Source organism: Falco naumanni, chromosome 7 (assembly GCF_017639655.2).
Source record: "Falco naumanni isolate bFalNau1 chromosome 7, bFalNau1.pat, whole genome shotgun sequence".
In the NCBI taxonomy this organism is placed as follows: domain Eukaryota; kingdom Metazoa; phylum Chordata; class Aves; order Falconiformes; family Falconidae; genus Falco; species Falco naumanni.
This window is the reverse complement of record NC_054060.1, coordinates 35,662,225-35,681,624: the sequence shown is the minus strand read 5'-3', so window position 1 is coordinate 35,681,624 and position 19,400 is coordinate 35,662,225. Positions and strand designations below refer to the sequence as shown.

At 36.4% G+C, this 19,400-nt stretch overlaps 1 protein-coding gene across 6 annotated transcripts in view; it reads left to right on the top strand.

Moving 5' to 3' along the window:
- KLC1 (kinesin light chain 1) overlaps nucleotides 1-19,400 on the top strand; it is a 47,804-nt gene that overhangs the window by 20,212 nt on the left and 8,192 nt on the right. For 3 of the 6 annotated variants that reach the window (XM_040599748.1, XM_040599749.1, XM_040599747.1), the window contains 12 exons: nucleotides 115-345; nucleotides 2,361-2,439; nucleotides 4,388-4,613; nucleotides 5,142-5,229; nucleotides 5,957-6,058; nucleotides 6,715-6,888; nucleotides 7,041-7,140; nucleotides 8,018-8,067; nucleotides 8,158-8,225; nucleotides 10,164-10,272; nucleotides 13,673-13,834; nucleotides 19,180-19,310. In XM_040599748.1, coding sequence (XP_040455682.1) covers nucleotides 115-345; nucleotides 2,361-2,439; nucleotides 4,388-4,613; nucleotides 5,142-5,229; nucleotides 5,957-6,058; nucleotides 6,715-6,888; nucleotides 7,041-7,140; nucleotides 8,018-8,067; nucleotides 8,158-8,225; nucleotides 10,164-10,272; nucleotides 13,673-13,834; nucleotides 19,180-19,310 — 1,520 coding nt within the window. Of the gene's footprint in view, nucleotides 1-114; nucleotides 346-2,360; nucleotides 2,440-4,387; nucleotides 4,614-5,141; nucleotides 5,230-5,956; nucleotides 6,059-6,714; nucleotides 6,889-7,040; nucleotides 7,141-8,017; nucleotides 8,068-8,157; nucleotides 8,226-10,163; nucleotides 10,273-13,672; nucleotides 13,835-17,814; nucleotides 18,450-19,179; nucleotides 19,311-19,400 lie in introns of those variants that run through there. The other 3 variants (XM_040599752.1, XM_040599751.1, XM_040599750.1) reach the window with 3 other exon arrangements.

The window sequence follows — 19,400 nt, the reverse complement described above, 5'->3', positions numbered from 1 at the left end:
TGAATGTTTACCAGATTTCACAGCTGACATAGGTTTTAAATAATAAAAAGCTTATGTTAAATACAGAACTGCATTGTACAGAAAGTATGTCATGTGACACCTTCTCCTTTTTAGGTGATGATGGCCTTGTCAAATCACTTAAATGCAGTGGAATCAGAGAAGCAGAAATTGCGTGCTCAGGTTCGCCGGCTATGCCAGGAAAATCAGTGGCTACGGGATGAACTAGCCAATACACAACAGAAACTACAGAAAAGTGAGCAATCTGTGGCCCAACTGGAGGAAGAAAAGAAACATCTAGAATTCATGAATCAATTAAAAAAATATGATGATGATATTTCACCATCAGTAAGTAGCTGTATAGTGAAAAGCACCTTACGTTTACGTATGTGTTGTAACCTGCCCAGTTACCAAGAAATGACAGATAGAATAGTTTTATTTGTCTGTCACATAAACTTGTCATTAAAATGCTTACCTTGTACCAGTGTCACATAGTTTGCAGGAAGATTCTGAGAGTTCAGCTCATTTTTATTTTAAGAGAGTACATGTTTTGTTGTGTATAGATAGTAAAATACATATGAGAATCAAAATCCATAAATATTTAGTATCATATTAGCTGAAAAAAAAGAAACCTGAACCAAAGAAAAAAATTCCTTTTGTAAATTCAACAGTTCATATAAGTGAGGAATGTAAAATATTAGAGATCCTAAGTACATAAGGGACTTGGCTTATTTTGACAGCAAGAAAAATAGTTAAGTTTTGTCTAGTTACATCTGTTGAGAATTCATACTAAGATAGGATGTTACTGAACCCCCTTTCAGGACCTTCTGTCAGACTTTGTGATCATCCGCATGTTTTCGGTTGTGTTTAGCTAGCCCATTGTGTTACATGTTCTTAGATTCAGAGAGAAAATGGATACGATTTTAATTTTCAGAAGTAATTTATCACTTAAAAAGACTTCTGAATTATTTGCCCTTCTTGGTATCCTTTTCTTTTGTTTCCTTAAGTTAGATAGCACTATAGGGAAAGATCTCATTTTGTGCGTTCAGACCTGCTCAGCTGTGTCTTGGAAAGAACTGTTTTCATAACCAGTTATTTTAGCAACATAATGGTTGTAAATGCGTGTGTGTTAGTCATGCTTAACTAAATCCTTTCTAATGTATTATGAGTAGTGAGAGTTGTTTTGGTCAATTGCATGCGGAACTTTTCAGTGCTATTTCATGAATTGGTGTTTATTTGTAGCTGAATAATTCCAGTGAAGCCAGTTTAGGAAAGGGGTAGGAGGAGGGAATATTAGGATTTTGATGTGCTAACTGTTGAACTGTAATCTGCAGATGGCCCAAATAGCACCATTATTTGAAGTTTAATTAGTAAATAGGCTCAAAGTAAGCAAAGCATTTTATGGACATATGGACAATCTCTGTTGTTAGCCGTTGAAAACAGTCAATTGTATATACTCAGTATGGGGGTGGAATCGGCACATTTAAAATTACAAACTTCCCATCTGAGATCTAGTCCAACCAATCTGCTGTTTTTGCAGAACACCCACTTTGCCACCATTGAACTTGAATGCCAGCAGCAGCAGTTGTCTGCTCATTTGTGGAAAAGGTGTTGGATGAAGAGCCAGAAAAATAGGAATGTGTTCTGCTCCTGGGTCTTCTCCTTACTGAGATTAATGTTTCTGAGAACTTCAACTGCTTATACTGTGTAGATTTCACATTTAAGAAACAGGATTGAGGGATGATCTGTTTCTTTATTTTACATAATTGTGGGATTTGGAATGATCTTTGGATGTTTAAGAACAGTATACACTAATGGATTGTGCAGAAATTAATATGATTCTGGATGGAGACTATTGGAGATGACTCCCAAGCAGGTTTTTTTTCCTTTCTGAACCTTAGAGATCACAGCTGCAAAACCTATTATTTGTACAGAAGTTGAGTACTCAGAAATGGAAGTCTCTTTATTCCTCCTCCTTGCCCATCTATAACTTTGTTTAGAACTGAAAAAGTACGGTGGACAATTCTGTGTTCAGTAGCGCTCACTCTTCACTGGGTACTTTCATAAGGTATAATGCCTCTGTGAGAGTAGCAGATGTGTTCTTGTGTGCTTAAATTGAGACTGAAATCTAGGAGACCTGATTTCTATTCCTGGCTCTTCTGAAGGTGTCCTGTATTGTTTTGGGACAGAGTATGTAAATACATTTGAACATAAGACCTTCATAAAACATATATGAGAAATGTTATTCTTGTCAATTACTAAGTTCTGGATGTAGAGTTTTCCTTTTCGTGATTAAATGGACTGTCCCTTTATGCCTTAGATTTAAGCGTAACTATTTGTTTGGGTTTGGGGCTGTTCTATAGGAGGATAAAGATACGGATTCCACCAAAGAGCCTTTGGATGACTTATTTCCCAATGATGAAGATGACCAAGGACAAGGAAGTAAGTGCACTTCAGATTACAATGTTAGTGTATTTCTGCAATGCAGAGTATAAAGATGCTCTTTACAAAAATGAATCCATGCTTAGTGTCCTCTGGGACACAGCAGCAGTGGTGAATGCTTCTGCTAGAATAAGGAAACCAGTCATTGATACACATTCTGTACATTGATGTGTATAGAACTGGGGCTTAGGTTTTTAAAGAGTGTTTACTAGCTGTTACAAAGTTCTTGGGACTGGCTTCAGTTCAGGTTTGCCCCGCAGTCTCTTTCCTGTGGGCCTCAGAATGGAAAAGGTTTGTTCCAAGTGACTGAGGCGGATTCTGAAACATTGAAGTTCTTCGATGGTCTGACCAGGTGGTGAATTCTGTTACTGACCTTTTTAATGATCTGACTTAACATTTTGAGGCAGGTTTCAGTATGAAGCCTTTCTCATATAATCTTTTGTCCTTCGCTGAGGTTGTCTTCCTTAGTTTTACTACTCATTCTAGAAGTACTGTCATCAGGTCAGAAGGACTGATGAATATGCAGTGAAGTTTAAGGTAGAGATTTGGTGGTGTGATTGAAAGAAGCCATTAATAGATAAGCCTCGCTTAGTGACATGTTCTGTTATATGGGTGTAAAGCTGATACACCACAATATCAATACATTATATAGTATATGGAGCATGCTAGTAGTACAATGGTTCTTAATAGACAAATGACTTCACAAAAAATGTCCGAAGTGTCCCACGTTTGTAATCAGCATTTTCAAATTTCCTTTATGGGCACATACACAAGATGCACTACATTCTTGATAGCATGGTAATGCTATCCATAGCCAGCAATGGAAGGAGGACTTGAAGAATTTAGAATAGGTTAATGTTGACCGTGAATTCTTGCCTGAGTTTTATCCTTGCTTTCCTAGAATTTTGCAGCAGGAAAGTTGAATGGCAAAGCTGTCTATCTACCTGCATAGTCACTTTACCTTATTTCACTTTATAATGTCAGTAATTTCCTTGACCTTCAGGAAAAATACTGAAATGCTTCAGTGCTGTGGTAGGCAGTGATTGTGGGTGTAGGCTTGGAATTGTGTAGTTCCACTGACATAGAAAGGCTCCCAGCTGCTGTGAGAGCATTTTGTGCTTAATAGAAAGCAGAGAAGAAAGTCGGGCTCACAGCTGGAGGGAGCCCTTATCCTCTGTTGTCTAGAATTTAATGAAAATGAGTAAGAGGGAATTTTCTCACTCTTCCCAGAAATCTCCCAAATGAAGAGAAAAGGGGTAGCAGATTTTTGGGAGGGATGGGAAGGTGGGTGTTGCAACAGCCAAAGGTTAGGAGCTACTGGAAAATGAGTGGCCAAGCCCTGAGGGTTATTAAGTAAGACCTGACTGTTGACACTGACTTTGACTCAGTGTCTTTTCTCTTGAAATTGTTATTTGTGGCATCCAGGGTGTTTTAATCCTTTATGTGCCAACCTGAAGTACTCCTTGGTATAGCAGACAAAGGGAAACAAAAAGAATTTGTATGCTTAGAGAAGGAGAGTAAAGGAGGAAGGACAAATCATTTGAGCTTTTCTGCAGGTATTTGGCTTGTCTATGATAATGTTCCTTTCCATAGGGAAATGTCAATATTTCTAAGTGCAAAGTTATGATATGATCTTGAGAGTTGTTAATGATTTGCTGAGCTGAAATAGTGTCCTGCTTTCTTCATTGGTTTATTACATTTGGCCCTTTGAGCTAATAGGAGTGTAAAATAATATTAATACAATACTGGACAGAATATGAAGAGTAAATGGTCATATTTTCACTGTTGCTTTTCATGACAGCATGACTGCTGTGAAATATTTTGTCTAAAAATACTGCTTTGTATTGAAGAAATAAAAGCGAGTCTCATTTTGTGTCATTGAGGAGTAATGTTAGATGTTTTAGTTACAGTCATCTTTTAAACATTTAATCTTGTGAATTTCTTTCAGTTCAACAGCAGCATAGCAGTGCAGCAGCTGCTGCCCAACAAGGTGGCTATGAAATTCCAGCAAGATTAAGGACCCTTCATAATCTTGTTATCCAGTATGCTTCCCAAGGTAGATATGAGGTTGCTGTACCTCTCTGTAAACAAGCTCTTGAAGATCTGGAGAAGACTTCAGGTCATGATCATCCTGATGTTGCCACGATGTTGAACATACTTGCTTTGGTGTACAGGTTTGTATACTGACATAGATATATATCAGTTAAATAGTTAATATTTGGCTACAACCTGTTAAATGTTGAGACTAACATTTTTTGACTGTTTTTATTTTCCATTCCATTTATTGTCCATTCCCTGATTTTTATTAAAACTCTCAAGAGGGTCCTGCAATATTTGTATGTCTCCCTGTACTTAAAGGTCAAACACATTACTGCATTGTTGCCTGCGCCTTCGCTTTGGGAATGAAGTTGGGATTGATACTTTTTTTTTTTTTGGTGTCTATTGAGGGGACTTGTCTTGATTACTCACTTACAGGTAATCTAGAGGTATAAATTGTACAGTGTAAAGTAGTAGTAGATGCTAGTCCTCAGCCAGCAAACAACTTTACAGTTACAGGCTTCATGTTTTTACTTCTTGATTTCTGAATATATTATCAATTATTTTTATTTTGTACTAGCATCTTTAGGCCATTATTTAAGTCAGCTTCATTTTTATGACTTTTTCTGAATCGCCAGTATTAATTATGACTCTCTAAAATTTAGAGACCAGAACAAATACAAAGATGCAGCAAATCTCCTGAATGATGCCTTGGCTATCCGTGAAAAGACTTTGGGCAAAGATCATCCAGCGGTTTGTACATATGCAATATTATATGTTTAGTTGTGTTTTTCTCTGAATTTTTTTCAACTCATTCTAATATTAAACTCAACAGGAAAGTTTTTAAGACCTGGCATATCTCTAAACAGTACAGGTAGGAGGCCAAAATGTAACACTCTTCGTTTTCTCGTAAATACTTAACATATCTTTTGAGCATTCTATTCAATGCAGTTTCACCATAAATGATATAGTTGATTTGGGATTGCATGGATTTTCTGTGGGAAATTAATTTGTGGGGAAAGATTTTAAATTTCTTACTGAAATCACACTATTAATCTCAGATTGAAGGGGTACTTCTGATTTGTTCTACTGCTGCTTTTAAATGAAATGTGTAAATCAAACTTTTGTACTTGGTGCTTAAAATTAATGTGGTATCTCACTTCATGTAGCCTGTGTGAAGCAGGGCATCTCTGATTCTAGATGTGAGAGGTAGCTTTGTAAGAGAAGAAAATACGAAGAAACTATATGCGCTAAATGACATTTCCACAAATGAAGCAAAAGTAATCTCTTGATTTTTTTTTTCTTTCCTCATTTGTGTATGTGTGCATTCAATAATAATTATTCTTTCATTCGCAAATTTTAAGAGGTCTACCCTGTGCATGGAAAATTTGAAAACATCGATGCATTGCAGATGTGTTCATTTATCAGATATTTGTATCAGCAAATTCCAGTGTAATTAATATATCTCTACTGTTGACAGGTGGCAGCAACTCTAAACAATCTTGCAGTACTTTATGGTAAACGAGGAAAGTACAAAGAAGCTGAACCATTGTGTAAGCGAGCTCTGGAAATCAGAGAAAAGGTATGAGTAAGAGAATACAGCACCTTTTAGTGGATTTTTTTGAGGGAGAGGGCAAAGTTTGAACACTACGGTTTTTTTTTGGTTTTTTTTTTTAATGTTTGGTTGGGTAGATCTGCCAGATAAACCACAGAGTTAGCAATGCCCAAGTAGTCAGCAGTGTCTGAAATTTAAAACACTCATAAATTCCAGTAGTCCTGTGGAGCTGCTGGAACACTCTGGGTGTATTCTAAATTCTGTATCTTGTAATTAACCTTCTTTACCTTTTTCTGTCCATTTTGATAGTTAATCATTGATTTGACAAAGCATTGGAATTTATAATGAAACAACATTAACATTTTTAAGTTGATTGTTCTGTGACCACATGGATATTTATTCCAGTCTGTGAGACTGAATGCCTGCATCTTCAGGCTTTGTATAATGTGCTGCATATGATGTTATTATACTACTTGCATTATTCTTATGAGCTGTTCTGCAGCATTCTCGGTTTGTAACAGAACTGAGTAACTTTCATATCTTTCAAATGCAGATTTTACTTTTGTCATCCTTGCGTTGAGTTGATGAGCAATAAAAATTAACAGGTTATTTCTAAATTATGCATTTCTAAACCCTGATATGATGACTAGATCATATTTTAATATAAGGTATTTAATTTTCAGGTCCTGGGGAAAGATCACCCTGATGTTGCCAAACAGTTAAATAACTTGGCTTTACTATGCCAGAACCAGGGTAAATATGAGGAGGTTGAATACTACTATCAGAGGGCACTGGAAATTTACCAAACCAAGCTGGGACCAGATGATCCAAATGTTGCAAAAACAAAGAATAACCTGGTAAGCCCGTTATAAAGTAAATCTAAGAAAGTAAAATTTTCTGATTAATTAAAATGCACTTTTATTCAACATGTACTGTATTTATTGTTTATCAAGCTAAATAAAACAGTGTGCTGATATCTTCTTGGGGTGTGTGTGTATTTTGTTTTTAGGCATCCTGCTATCTAAAACAGGGCAAATTTAAGCAAGCGGAAACTTTATACAAAGAGATTCTTACTCGTGCTCATGAACGGGAATTTGGCTCTGTAGATGGTAAGAAACCGAGTCCCTAGATTTGAATGTATGTTTCATGTTTTTAGTTGTTGAGAAATAAAATCTGTGGGAAGTTAATTGTATCCTGATGAAAATTGTCTGCTTGAGGAAGACTTAAAAAGTGAGATTATAGATGTGTTGAAGTACATTCATCATAAGAAAGTATTTAGATACAGCAGTAATGTTTGATGGAAAGCGAGAGCTTTTCTTACAACAGGTAGACTTGGTAGGTTTGTGTTTTATGGTTTGTGTTTCTGGCATAATTTATCTTATGCCAAACCAAAACCAATTTTTGTATTTTTACAGTGGCAGAAAAATGTATGACACTTTCCAGTCACAGGAGAAAGTCAGTGCAGGGTATTTAATGATATAATAAATATATTGTTAATGTGAGTCCTCCATTAATACTTTTAAAGAATGGGGAAGATACCTTTCAGTTAAGAATTGCACCGTATATTGAAGTTGAATGCCTTTTATTAATTAGAAGTCACAGTGAAGAATTTTCATTGAATTCCATGATGGTAGCATATGCACCACTTAGTAGATGTCAAAACAGTTGTTATGATGAAAGAAAGAAATGCGTGTTTTCTAGCGTAGAACTGGGCACATGACAAATCGATGGCAGCAAATGCTGACTTCAAAGGTTCTCAGAGGTAAGGGTTTCTAAGTTCACATATGAAAAGAAGACAGACTGTAGAACTAGAAAAGAAGAGGTGCAGGTGCATGTTTATTTGTCTCCTTGTAGTATGGACGGTAAGCTTTTTTGTGGTGGTAATAGTTTAATTCCCTGATTCACAACTTCGTTTCAGAAGGATGAAAATCAATAAATACTTTGTAGCTTTGTAATTCTATTAACCGTTTTCTTCTGTTTCATCAGATGAAAATAAGCCTATTTGGATGCATGCAGAAGAGAGGGAAGAATGCAAAGTAAGGACGTTGTCATAAGTGGGTTTTTTTAGCTTTTACTTGTTTAAGTTACAAATTGGTTAGTTTTCTTCAATGTTACTTTTGTTTTAGGGAAAGCAAAAAGATGGCACATCTTTTGGAGAATATGGTGGCTGGTACAAAGCTTGCAAAGTTGACAGGTGGGTAACTTCTTTAAGGACAAACACCACAGCAATTCCCAGTATCCAGAAATGTCAGATTAAAGTGTATTTAAAAATGAAACAACCATCTGCTTGCTTAGGACTATAAAAACTATAGTACTAAAAATTCAGGCCCCAGGACTGGGTTTCAGGAGTACAGTAGCAGTTTTCAAGTCCTGAGGCATCTCTTAATGTAGGCTGGTTAGATCTAATAAGTGACATAAAAAATTCACCACTTGTGTTCTTAGCAATCCTTCACATGGAAGCATAGGTCACCTTTCTTTCTTTTTATACCGTTGGTTGGCATACATGCTCTCCCTGCCCCCAGCAAGATCTGTAGATAAGAGTGTCAGAAGCAAAAAGGAGACTGCAAATAACTGAGACTTAAGTTTTCTAGTTGGCACAAGAAAACAAAGTTAAACTGCCACAATTCAGCATTATGGCAGTTTCTATAGTTTGAAGAATATCACAGAATCATGAAATCACTTAGGTTGGAAGAGACCTTTGAGGTCATCAAGTCCAGCCCTTGACCCAGCACTGCCAAGTCCATCGCTAAGTGTCTCATCTGCACATTTTTTAAACACCTCCAGGGATGGTGATTCCACCACCTCCCTGGGCAGCCAGTGCCAGTGCTTGGCCACACTTTCGGTGAAGAAATTTTCCCAGTATCCAATCTAAACCTCCCCTGATGCAACTTGAGGCCGTTTCCTCTTGTCCTCTCACTTTTTACTTGGGAGAAGACATGGGCCCCGACCTCACTACAGCCTCCTGTCAGGCAGTTGTAGAGAGCAGTAAGCTCCTCCTGAGCCTCCTTTTCTCCAGGCTAAACAACACCAGTTCCCTCAGTGGCTCCTCTTAAGTCTTGTGCTCCAGACCCTTCACCAGCTTTGTTGCCCTTCCCTGGACACGCTCCAGCACCTCTATGTAGTGAGGGGCCCAAAACCAAACACAGTATTTGAGGTGCATGTATATAGTTTTGTGTGAAAGAAAAAACTTTAAAATGAAAGAAGAGAAAAAAGGACTTCAGCTTGGATTACACTTGGTGAATTTTTTTTTTTGTTTGCTTTAATTTTATTCCCTAACTGCCTTTTTTGAAATGTGCAGGTGTAAGAAAAAAACTTCACCTAGTACTGAAAATGCTTGGTGAGGGTATCTTGTTTCTTTAGTGTTTGAGTTCTTGCATTTAACAAGCAACAGAACCTTTGTACTGCTGAAATCTGCTCTTTTTTTCTCCATCCTGAACTCTGGGTGCAATATGTTTTGTTGGTTTGTTTTTCATGTACTAGTTCATTCTAATGCATGAGGAAATCTTTTCTCTGCTGTTACTGGAGCAAAACTTGACGCAACAATACTGTGACTGAGCTAATTCTCATTGTGTCAGTGAAACAAAAATGTCTTCTTTGAGAGTGAGGCTTGTTAATGGAATGTAAGATTTTTATTTTTTTCCTTTGTTCTAGTGTAGTTTGAATGCATAGAACCTGCAAATAAGTATTAAGTAAAAACTGATGAAAGGAACTGTTAGTTTGTTTTGTGACTAACTAATGGTCACTGTATGCATGAGTTAGGCCTATTTTTCTGGAAGCTTTGCAATTATTCAGGTGAGCGCACTCAGATTGGGATAAATTTTCACCTCCAGGTGCATCTGAGAAACACAAGGATATAGTACTCCAGTTTTCTCTTGAGTAGACCTAGAGGCTAGTTACTAACTTCTAGTTCCAGGGCTATTGACTACTCATAGTGTCAGCTGTTAACGCACCTTGAAAGGGGTTAACAGTTTTTTCCAGGTACATGGAGTACAGTATAGTATATTTCAAGAGAAACTTACTAAATAATTACAAAAATATAATAAATACTATATTAATTTAAGTTTTCATTATTTTGTGAATTGAGAAGGGTTTAGTGTGTGGTGTATATACTTCTTTTTTTTTTTTTAAATAGTCCAACAGTAACAACTACCTTAAAGAACCTTGGGGCACTTTACAGACGACAGGGCAAATTCGAAGCTGCTGAAACATTAGAAGAGGCGGCAATGAGATCTCGTAAACAGGCAAGTATGAAAATTCACCTTAATGATACTGCTGCATTGTGGTCATGCAGATTTTCAACTTCAGTACCTTATACGAGCAATATATATAAAATTCTCACTATTCAGAGTCTGGTGCCTGACCAGTCTGAACTGGTGATAAATTGGATACCATCTTAACCACTTGCAAACTGGTTAATTGCTAGGGCAGTGGCACCAGGTAGCCAGGGTAATGATTCAAATTAGGAGTGAAATTACGTGGAAAATGGAAGAGAAGAGAACACTGTGTTGGCCAGCAGTCCTCAATCGGTTACGTCTCCTGGGAGAGAGACCATACTAGGGTTAAATGGAGAGTTTCTGTTGATAATCTTTTTTGCCAGTAATGCTCTTCTGTTTTTAATAAGGAGCTGTCAAACTTAAAAATGTTCTGTTCTGCATACAACTGACTGGTGCAGACCTTTAGAAGACCCTTATAACTTTATCGGTCACTGTTCCTGTTACTTTTGCAAAACGATGGGATGGATATTACAGTTTAAGGGGGGACTTCTAATGTGGAGAAGTTCAGTGCTGTCTCTGTGCTCTCAGATGTGCTGTTCAGATAACCCTTTCTCAGTCTTAGAAGGTGGGAGAGAGTTTGTTTTTGTTAGGGTTTTGTTGGCTTTTTGTTTTTCCTTTCCCCTTTGGATATTTGATACAATGTCTTTCATAAAAAAAACACGTAAGACTGGACAAGCAAACATGGCTTAAAATTGAAAGCAAGATAAGAAAATGTAAGTGAATAAAAAAGCTTGTAAAGGTCAGTTTTGTTTTTATGCAATAGTAAATAAGACTTGTATTTTTTCAGAAGTGTTTGGGGTTTTATTTTATTTCTCTTATATGTCCATGTAAAATTCTAAACTCAAATTCTAAATTCAAGTAAGCTGACTTAGGTGATGGACCATATCTTTATTGATAATGTACTGTTTCTTATTGGTTATACTGATTTGAAGTTGTATTTTCAATAATGATAGTGTAGTGTTTGATGTGTATAGAAGCAGATTTCAGGAAAAGGGAGAGAGCAAAAAAGTTCCTGGCAAACCTCATGCTCTTCTAGTGAATTCCGCAACAGTTCCCTTTGATATAAGATGGCGTAAGTTCTCTCTTCTACAAAAAATGATGGAAAACTTGTGTTTGCCAAATAAATGGAATGAAACTGGTAAGAGGAAAGTATAAACCTGGGACAAAAGTTCTTCAGCAAGGAAAATTCAAGGGTGGGGGCAAAATAGTTGATACGGGTACTTTCACTGAGGATGATTTTTCACATGGTTTTACTGAAGTTTCATTTTTGGTGTGTGTCATTCAAATGTGATTTGAAAATAAGACATGAACATGTGATGCATCTTTAACATATTTGCTTTGGTTCTTAGTTTTACTGTTGCCATTAGACATGATAATTTTTCACTGTGGACAGATGCAACCAGGGTAAATTGGCATAAAATAATAGTAATAAGAAGACTGGAAGAAAACAGCTTGTGCTTACGTTTGTTTCCTTTTTATCTAAACACCAAAACAGTGCACCAGCTTTTCAACTTCAAATTTTTACTGTGAAGCTTGGAATTGTTTATTTGGGATTTAAGGATGGGTGTATCTGGTTATTGAAGGAGTGTCTTCTGGAGTCCATGTTTAATTAGCCCATTTCTGGCTTGCCAGTCCCACTGCAAAAACTGTTCCTTGTCTCCATTTTCCATAGAGTCTGTTGGAAGCTTGTTGCTGCTACTCCATTAAGCATGCTTCAGATTTTTATTGGTGCATCATATACCACCTATACCATAATGCATCACATTACACACAGTACTAGATTTGGGTACGTAGGAAAGAGTGCTGTCTTGCTAGCAGTGTTTAACACTGCCTTTCTATTCTAGGTCATTAAAGGAGGACAGGGTTAATACATTTCCCATTTTGAGCAAAATCAAGGAGGTATTTTCGTTCCCAGGTGTGGAAAAGCATCAATCCTCCACAGCTCAGTTCTCCTTCATGCATGTTTTGTTTGCTTTAGCTGCTGGGTTAAATATGCTAGATTTTTGAAGGCTAGTGAAGTTCTTTGTCCTTCGTGTTTCATGACAGAATCAAACTGGCAAAGTGCACTTCCCTTGTCCCTTTATTTTTTTTATTTATTTTTTTTTTTAACATACGAGGTAAATAAGAGATGATAGCTTTGGAACAGAGCCTAGTCTGTATGGGATACGTCATCTTCTTAGTGGTGAATTTAGATAGTTTTATGCTTTTTGTGTTCTGTGCTGCTAAAGGGATTGGTGGAAAAGCCATTTTGAGGCTGTGTTTCTCTACTGTCTGAGAGGTGTAGCTGCTTTTCTGCACCATACAGCCATGTGGAAGTGAAAATATATAATCATTGTATGTTGGTTTCATGCTTCCCTGTGTGTAGAGTTCCATCAGGGAGGGCTGTTCTGCTTTTCTGTTGATGGAAGGCAGCTATATGGGAACCAAGAACATGATTTCTCAATGTCACTGAAACAACTTTCTTACTCGTGCAATTGCCTTTTAAGAATAATTTAGGCATGATTTTCACTTCCTGTATTGTGATAAACTTTATGGATTTATTGTACAGATTCCCTGCTGCAGTTGCTACTAGTGCTGCACAGTGAAAGATGCAAAATATTTTCTTACATGTAAGGCATTCATTTGGGATCTCTTCCTGTCAGCAGATACCATTTATGATGTGGAGTAGGTTTGTTAAAAAGAAAACAAAACTGAATAAGTACAATTTGAGCTGTGTTACTTTCTAGGTTCTGTGTTAAAGGTTTGCCTTACAGAAGGTATTTTAGTGCTTTTAAGGTATATAAAGGATTATTTGGTAACTGATGGGCATGCTTTAACACAGAGTAAATGTATTTTACTGACGACATACGTAGTCTGCTCTATTATAAACTTTTCATTTGATTTCTTTCTGAAGGATAAATTATACTACTGTGTCAAGTGTCATATATCAGTATTTTAAAATAACACAGCCTGTGTCTTAGGTATTAGATACTCAGACACCTGCGATGTTCTTCCCAAAGATGGGTGAATACTGCACCATTTGGTAGGTGGAAAACTGAAATTGCATTGACTGTTCCTGATCTATAAATTGCTTAAATATTAAACTGGCTTCAGGTGAGTGACATGAACACCATGAGGCTTTGACAAGTGATAGGGAAGGAGGAAAAGAATGACAAGTCACCAAATTCTTAGACCACAAACTGTCTGCCCACTTCATGCTGTGTTGATTCCTGCCATGTAAAAAGGACAACTTAACCGTCCTTCGAAAGCAGAATCAGGGTGATGGAGTTGGTTGGACTTCTTTCTTGGTATGGTTATTGTGTGTAGGTTGTAGATTAATACAGCTTGTAATAAAATAAAACCTTTTCACATTTCATCTAATTCTCAGGGTCTTGACAATGTTCATAAACAGAGGGTTGCTGAAGTGCTGAATGACCCTGAGAGTATAGAAAAAAGGCGAAGCCGGGAAAGCCTCAATGTTGATGTGGTAAAGTACGAGAGTGGTCCTGATGGAGGCGAGGAAGTGAGTATGAGCGTAGAATGGAATGGGGTAAGTACAGTACACAGTTTAAGAAAATAGCTTAGATAAATTATCACCGTAACAAATATGGTTGTCCATTCACCAGCCTATTGTGTTTTCAGTAGTTACTTGGTTGATCTACCTCGTCTTTTGTAATTTTGCAGAATCAATTAAGAAATTAAGAATAACATTTTATTTATCATAACATAATGTAAAAAAATGTAATATTTTAAAATTTAAAACATTATGTCTTTTGTCCTGAATGGTGAAATTTCTTCAAGAATCCCAAGCAGTTGTATTTAACCAATGCTGATTGAGTGTCCTGGTTATGGTCTGGTGTACAATTGCTTGTCAGTGGTTTCTTTTTGCTGTTAGAAATACTCTGGCAATTAACTTACTTTTGCTGTTGTCTTTTTTATGTCATATTTACCTATGTTTTAAATATTTTTTTAAAAAATACCGAAGTTGTTGGAATCACAAAGAACATTTGCTATGGAGATATATTAAGTATTAGCAGTTTTATTAGTGTGATCAGTCTAACACTAAAATAATTCCAATCTTCCTCCTTACTCAGCTTGTTAGAGGAAAGAACGTAACTTTTCAGGCTGCTGTACAATCCATTCTAAGAAGCAGTGCCATTACATAACGTGATAGTAACTTCATATTTCTTAAGTGAAATTAATATCCCTTTTCTCATATTAGAATTTGACTGGAGTCAGACCTTGTTCTATTTGTTTCCCATATATTGGCTTCACTGTGTAACACTGATTGTCATGAAGTAAAAACATATTTGTGATGTAATTACATATGCATTTTTCTAACTTGTTTTCCTTTAATTTGAAAGACGGTGCAAGCTTTCGGTTATTGATCTGGCTTATGGTCTTTGCTTCTGTCACCAGCTTACCCATGCTTTATCCCATTGTTGGCAATGGGATATATATTGCACTGTTAGAACTAACTCCCATCCGCAGTTCTGCTGAAAATATTCTGTTAGATGATTAAAGTGGTGTTGCCTGCTTTTGCTGTATGGGAGGGGAAGTAGCCTACTTTGCAATATTGAGCATTCTGAAGTTTCATTTCTTTTACAATAGCAATCTTTTTTCTTCTTCTTTTTGTTAGGCACATGAGACAGTTTAGCATTCCAAAGAAACCTTGAGAAAACACATACTGCTTTAGTTTTAAAGGAGAACGTTATTTCCATCTTTGCTTTTGTCTCTTTATTATTGTTTTCTTGGCATTGGTGTTCTCAGTGCCAAGACAGTCAATCAGCATCTATTGTGAATAATACTGCATCATTAATAAAGCCAAAGTAAGGTTGGATAACACTTTTTTTTTAATTCTCATTTTGCCCATTCAGCATTAGAACTGTGTACTGTACTCTTCCCTTAATTTCGCTGTACTTTGCATGACTATATGTTCTAAATGGATTAAACATTTTTTCTGTTATTGACATTAAACAAGCATGCAGGTTTTGGATTGAAAGGGCCTTCTGTGGAAAAGCAATAGACAGTATTTCTAGGTCAGTATTTGAATCAAACTCAGTGATAAAATTTCTGAAAAATTTAATTTTGACTTCTTAGGGCAGACTTTTCATTTTTGGTGTGCTGAAGTGGCATTGCTTCATTCTCATCTTTGCTCTTTTTTTCTCCTTTTAAGAGAAGGTATTTTGTGTTACATGTTTTACATAAAGTGGGCAACTCTCTCTCCCTTTACCCTGCTAGTGTTTCTATCTCAGTGCTGTTCTTCCATCTAATTTATATTGTATAGTTGGGGGTTTGTGGTTTTTTTTTGTGGTGGTTTTTTTTTTACCCTCATGTGTTCCTCCAGACAAAATATTCTGGCTCATAAAGTATAGTAGAATTCTTTACTTCTGTGTGCAGAGCCTGAAGAGAGGCCTGCCTTTTCCATTTAAATTCTTCTGAAGTGGTCAAGCTGACTCATGTTCTTGGCTATCAGAGAGAATATGTAGTGTATAAAGTGGCAAACTTAAATGGAAAATTTTTGTTGGAAGGTTTATTGTGATTAAGTGAATTTCATATGTAATGTAATCCATATTAAGCATTATATGCTTTGATGTAGTGTGTTACACTCTTATAAAAAAACCTGAAGTACCTTTTGAAGTAAATCTTCCGTTGACTATTAAAACAGACATGTTAAGTGAGGTTGTATAGTGCATGTATAGTGCCTATGTCTTCTAAAGTTCATCCCTTAAAGTTAACAGAAGATACTTGAAGATGCATAGAAATACTTGGTCTTAAAAATTCAACACAGAAATACCAAGATTTGTATCCCTTATTATATTCGTATACAAAAAATGTCAGCAGGTATCTGTAATCGGCATTTTTGTAAATTGATCTTGCAGCCAGTTGCAGGACAGACAAAACCTTTGTGTATGATAGTGCTTAATTTAAGGTAACGTTCTTAGCGTGGGGAAGTACCTTTTCTTACTCTAACCCATATACTTCAGGAAGACAAGCTTCTGGGCACAGAAATCCGCTTTCAGGTGTGAAATGAAATTGTATTTTACTACTATAGACTAGTTGGTCAGAGTTGCTCTTGTTTTAATAAGAAGTGTCTGACAGTCAGATGGGCATTGTGGCAGACAGCTACAAGTACAGAAGATGATGATGGTGGGCAGGTGTAAGCTAAAGTAATAAGGTGATTCTCATTCTGAATGATGTAAACATAGGCAATTAAACTTTGCCATAGAAATTGATAGCTCTTGTGATTTTCTTGTTTGTTCATAGTGCATTTAGGATATTTTTTTAAAATCCTAAACTCATGTTTTAAAGGCATCTTGATAATCATGCAGTCAGTGTTTAAGTTCAGGGTTTGATGTTTTTATTTCGGATTTCAAGTACCCAAAAGCTTGTCTGATTATTCCTAGTGTGCTGGTTAGCATAATAGAAGTTACGCTCCATACCTATCGAATTTGTCTTGCCTTTGTTCTTTGGATCACTTTCACTACTACAGTGTTGTTGGTTTAAGACCATAAGAATAATTAGCCTTTTCACTGATCTAATATTTCTAATTGGAATTTATAGATTTCAGTTTATTCAATCCTGAAAAGCCGAAGTCTGTTTTTAAAAGTGTGAACAATATATGCAATTTAATTTGCGAGATAACTAACTCGGGTTTTGATCTTCTAGTTACTTGGTAGCAAGGCATCTTGCCGTTTCCAGGAATAACTTTAATTACTGTTCATTCCAGTTGCTATAGATAAAGGCTTTCAAAGCAGTTATCTTAAGACTATCAGTAATAGTCTCTGTACTTACAGCAAGAATAGAAAATGTGTAAATTGAACCACAGCTTATTTTTAAAGGTGGATTCTTTCAGCTGCCTTGCTGCATTAGGGCAAGTAGAGAAGTTTCCACTTGAATTCTATTTAAAAAAAAAAAAATATATATGCACACACACACAGAAGTACGTTCTAAAAAATATTTGTGAAACTGAATTGACTCAGGTCAGTTGGATTCAGGTTCCTTAAAGTAATAAACAGAATTTTGTCTGGAGGTTAGGGGAGGACCTCTTTCTTCTTGCTGTTTTGTTTTGAGGAAAATTCCTGACAGAAGTTAAAGCTGAAATGAATGCACCTTGCTCTGTTCCTTTCTTCTGTTTGTTTTTTTTCTTTATTTTTATTTTTGTGTTAATGTCAGCTGAAAAAAAAATCCTTTCTCTGTTTACAAAATGTAATACTAAAGCTATCACTTCATAAAGGTGTTTAGTATTTTATACAAATTCTAACTTAAAGAATGCACAGCATTGCTCATGTAAGTCATGCTCATTTGTAAGTCATGTATTAGTGATATAGGAGAAACTATAGAAAGATATGTATCCTGGTAATTGCAAGGGCCTGCACTTTGTACTTAAGGGCGGTCCAGATACTTACTCAGGAAAAAATAGTTTTGAATGTGACCTAGAAATACTGTAAAAAATAACTGTTCAAAATTGAAAACTGTTGAATTTTTCCCAACAGTTTCATTCGGTTTTTCTCTCTCCATTTCTGACAGGCCTAGATGCCTTTTGTGATTCTTATACTGTCTCCTGCATGACGGGCGTGCACCACCTTCAGGCTTTAACTTCTCTCTTCAGTACTGACTGCTGTGTTTTAGCAACCCCCTTAAGATTCTTGTCAGAGCTACACCTCCCTGTAAACTGGCCATTCCTTCAGTGCTGGTGTCCTTTTTTGGTTTTCTATTTCTGTACATGTGTAGCTTTGCCAGATATGTATCTAGTCATACAAAATGTTATACAACCATTTGCTGTGTAATACATTAGTAAAAAAAAGAAAAAAAAGTAACAATGAACTTTATAAGTAGCTGTTCACTATGGAAAAAAGGTAGTTAAAAGTATCACACAAGGTGTTATTGAAATGGCATGATGGTGATCTTTACAGGAGAAAAACAAAACCAAACCCGTAAAAGTAAGGCATGTTCTCCAAGTGCTTTAAAATGTATTTAGAGACCTATTACGTGGTTAACATCAATATGGAACTCTGAATGTCTTCACTTATGATTATTCTAAAGTAGCATTGCTGTTTAGTCTTTGTGTGAGATTTTGGCAATTATGCTTTTCTCTACTAATCTTGGTGTTCAGTGATTTGTGTATTTGTCTTTCTAACTTCTAATAAATTCACTCCAACTCAGGTGTCTGTCTTTGTCTGCTTAGTAGTACTTTACTTTCTTCTTTCACAATTATTCTTTCATAATCACATAGGATTTCTGTGAAGTAGGAAGCAGTCACTTCTAATCTTACTAAACTGTTGGGTGTTCTTAAGAGTAAAACATTTAAAAATAGACTCGTGGTCAGTTGGAAGTTTCTTTGGATCAGCATGGCAGTGTAAAATGTGAATGCAATGTATGAAAAATTCATTTCATCATGTTTTACACTTTCTTTGGTGAAAGTGAAAATGGAAGCACAGGAATTTAACCATACATGTTTCTGATCAGAACTATTTTTGTTTAAGGATTTCAGAATTAAACAAACATGTTTGCGGGTAACGGGGATGTTTAGACAGAATGCAACAGGTGTTTTTCTTAGACTGCTGGAATGTTTTTGCTTGGGGCTTATACTCTGTTAACCACAGTGTGCTCATGTGAAATGGTAACATGGTGATGGTGAATTGCTCAGCTGCTGTGGTGGGTTTTTATTATTATGAATCATGGCTTGAGCATGTCTTCACATTTTAGAGATCTTTGGAAGGAACCCTTTTGTTCTGGTGAAGTTGTAGCTATACGGTATTAATGTGGTTAGGTAATTACCAAGTATATATTAACAGCAATAAAAAAAATAATTCATCGACGACATGCTTTTGAGCCAGCTTTGGGGGAGGGCAACGAACTCGTGCAGTTTCACATTTCTTCAATTTTTTTCAGGATGGCACTGGATCTTTAAAACGCAGTGGTTCCTTTAGCAAACTTCGTGCTTCCATTAGACGCAGCAGTGAGAAGCTGGTTAGAAAGCTGAAGGGAGGAAGTTCACGGGACAGTGAACCAAAGAATCCAGGGTAATTATCTGTTCATAGCTGTGCTGGTGTGCCCTCGTTCTGTGCCCCCGCTGTAGCCTAGTGTAGTGCCTAGGGCAGTGTTTTCTTCTT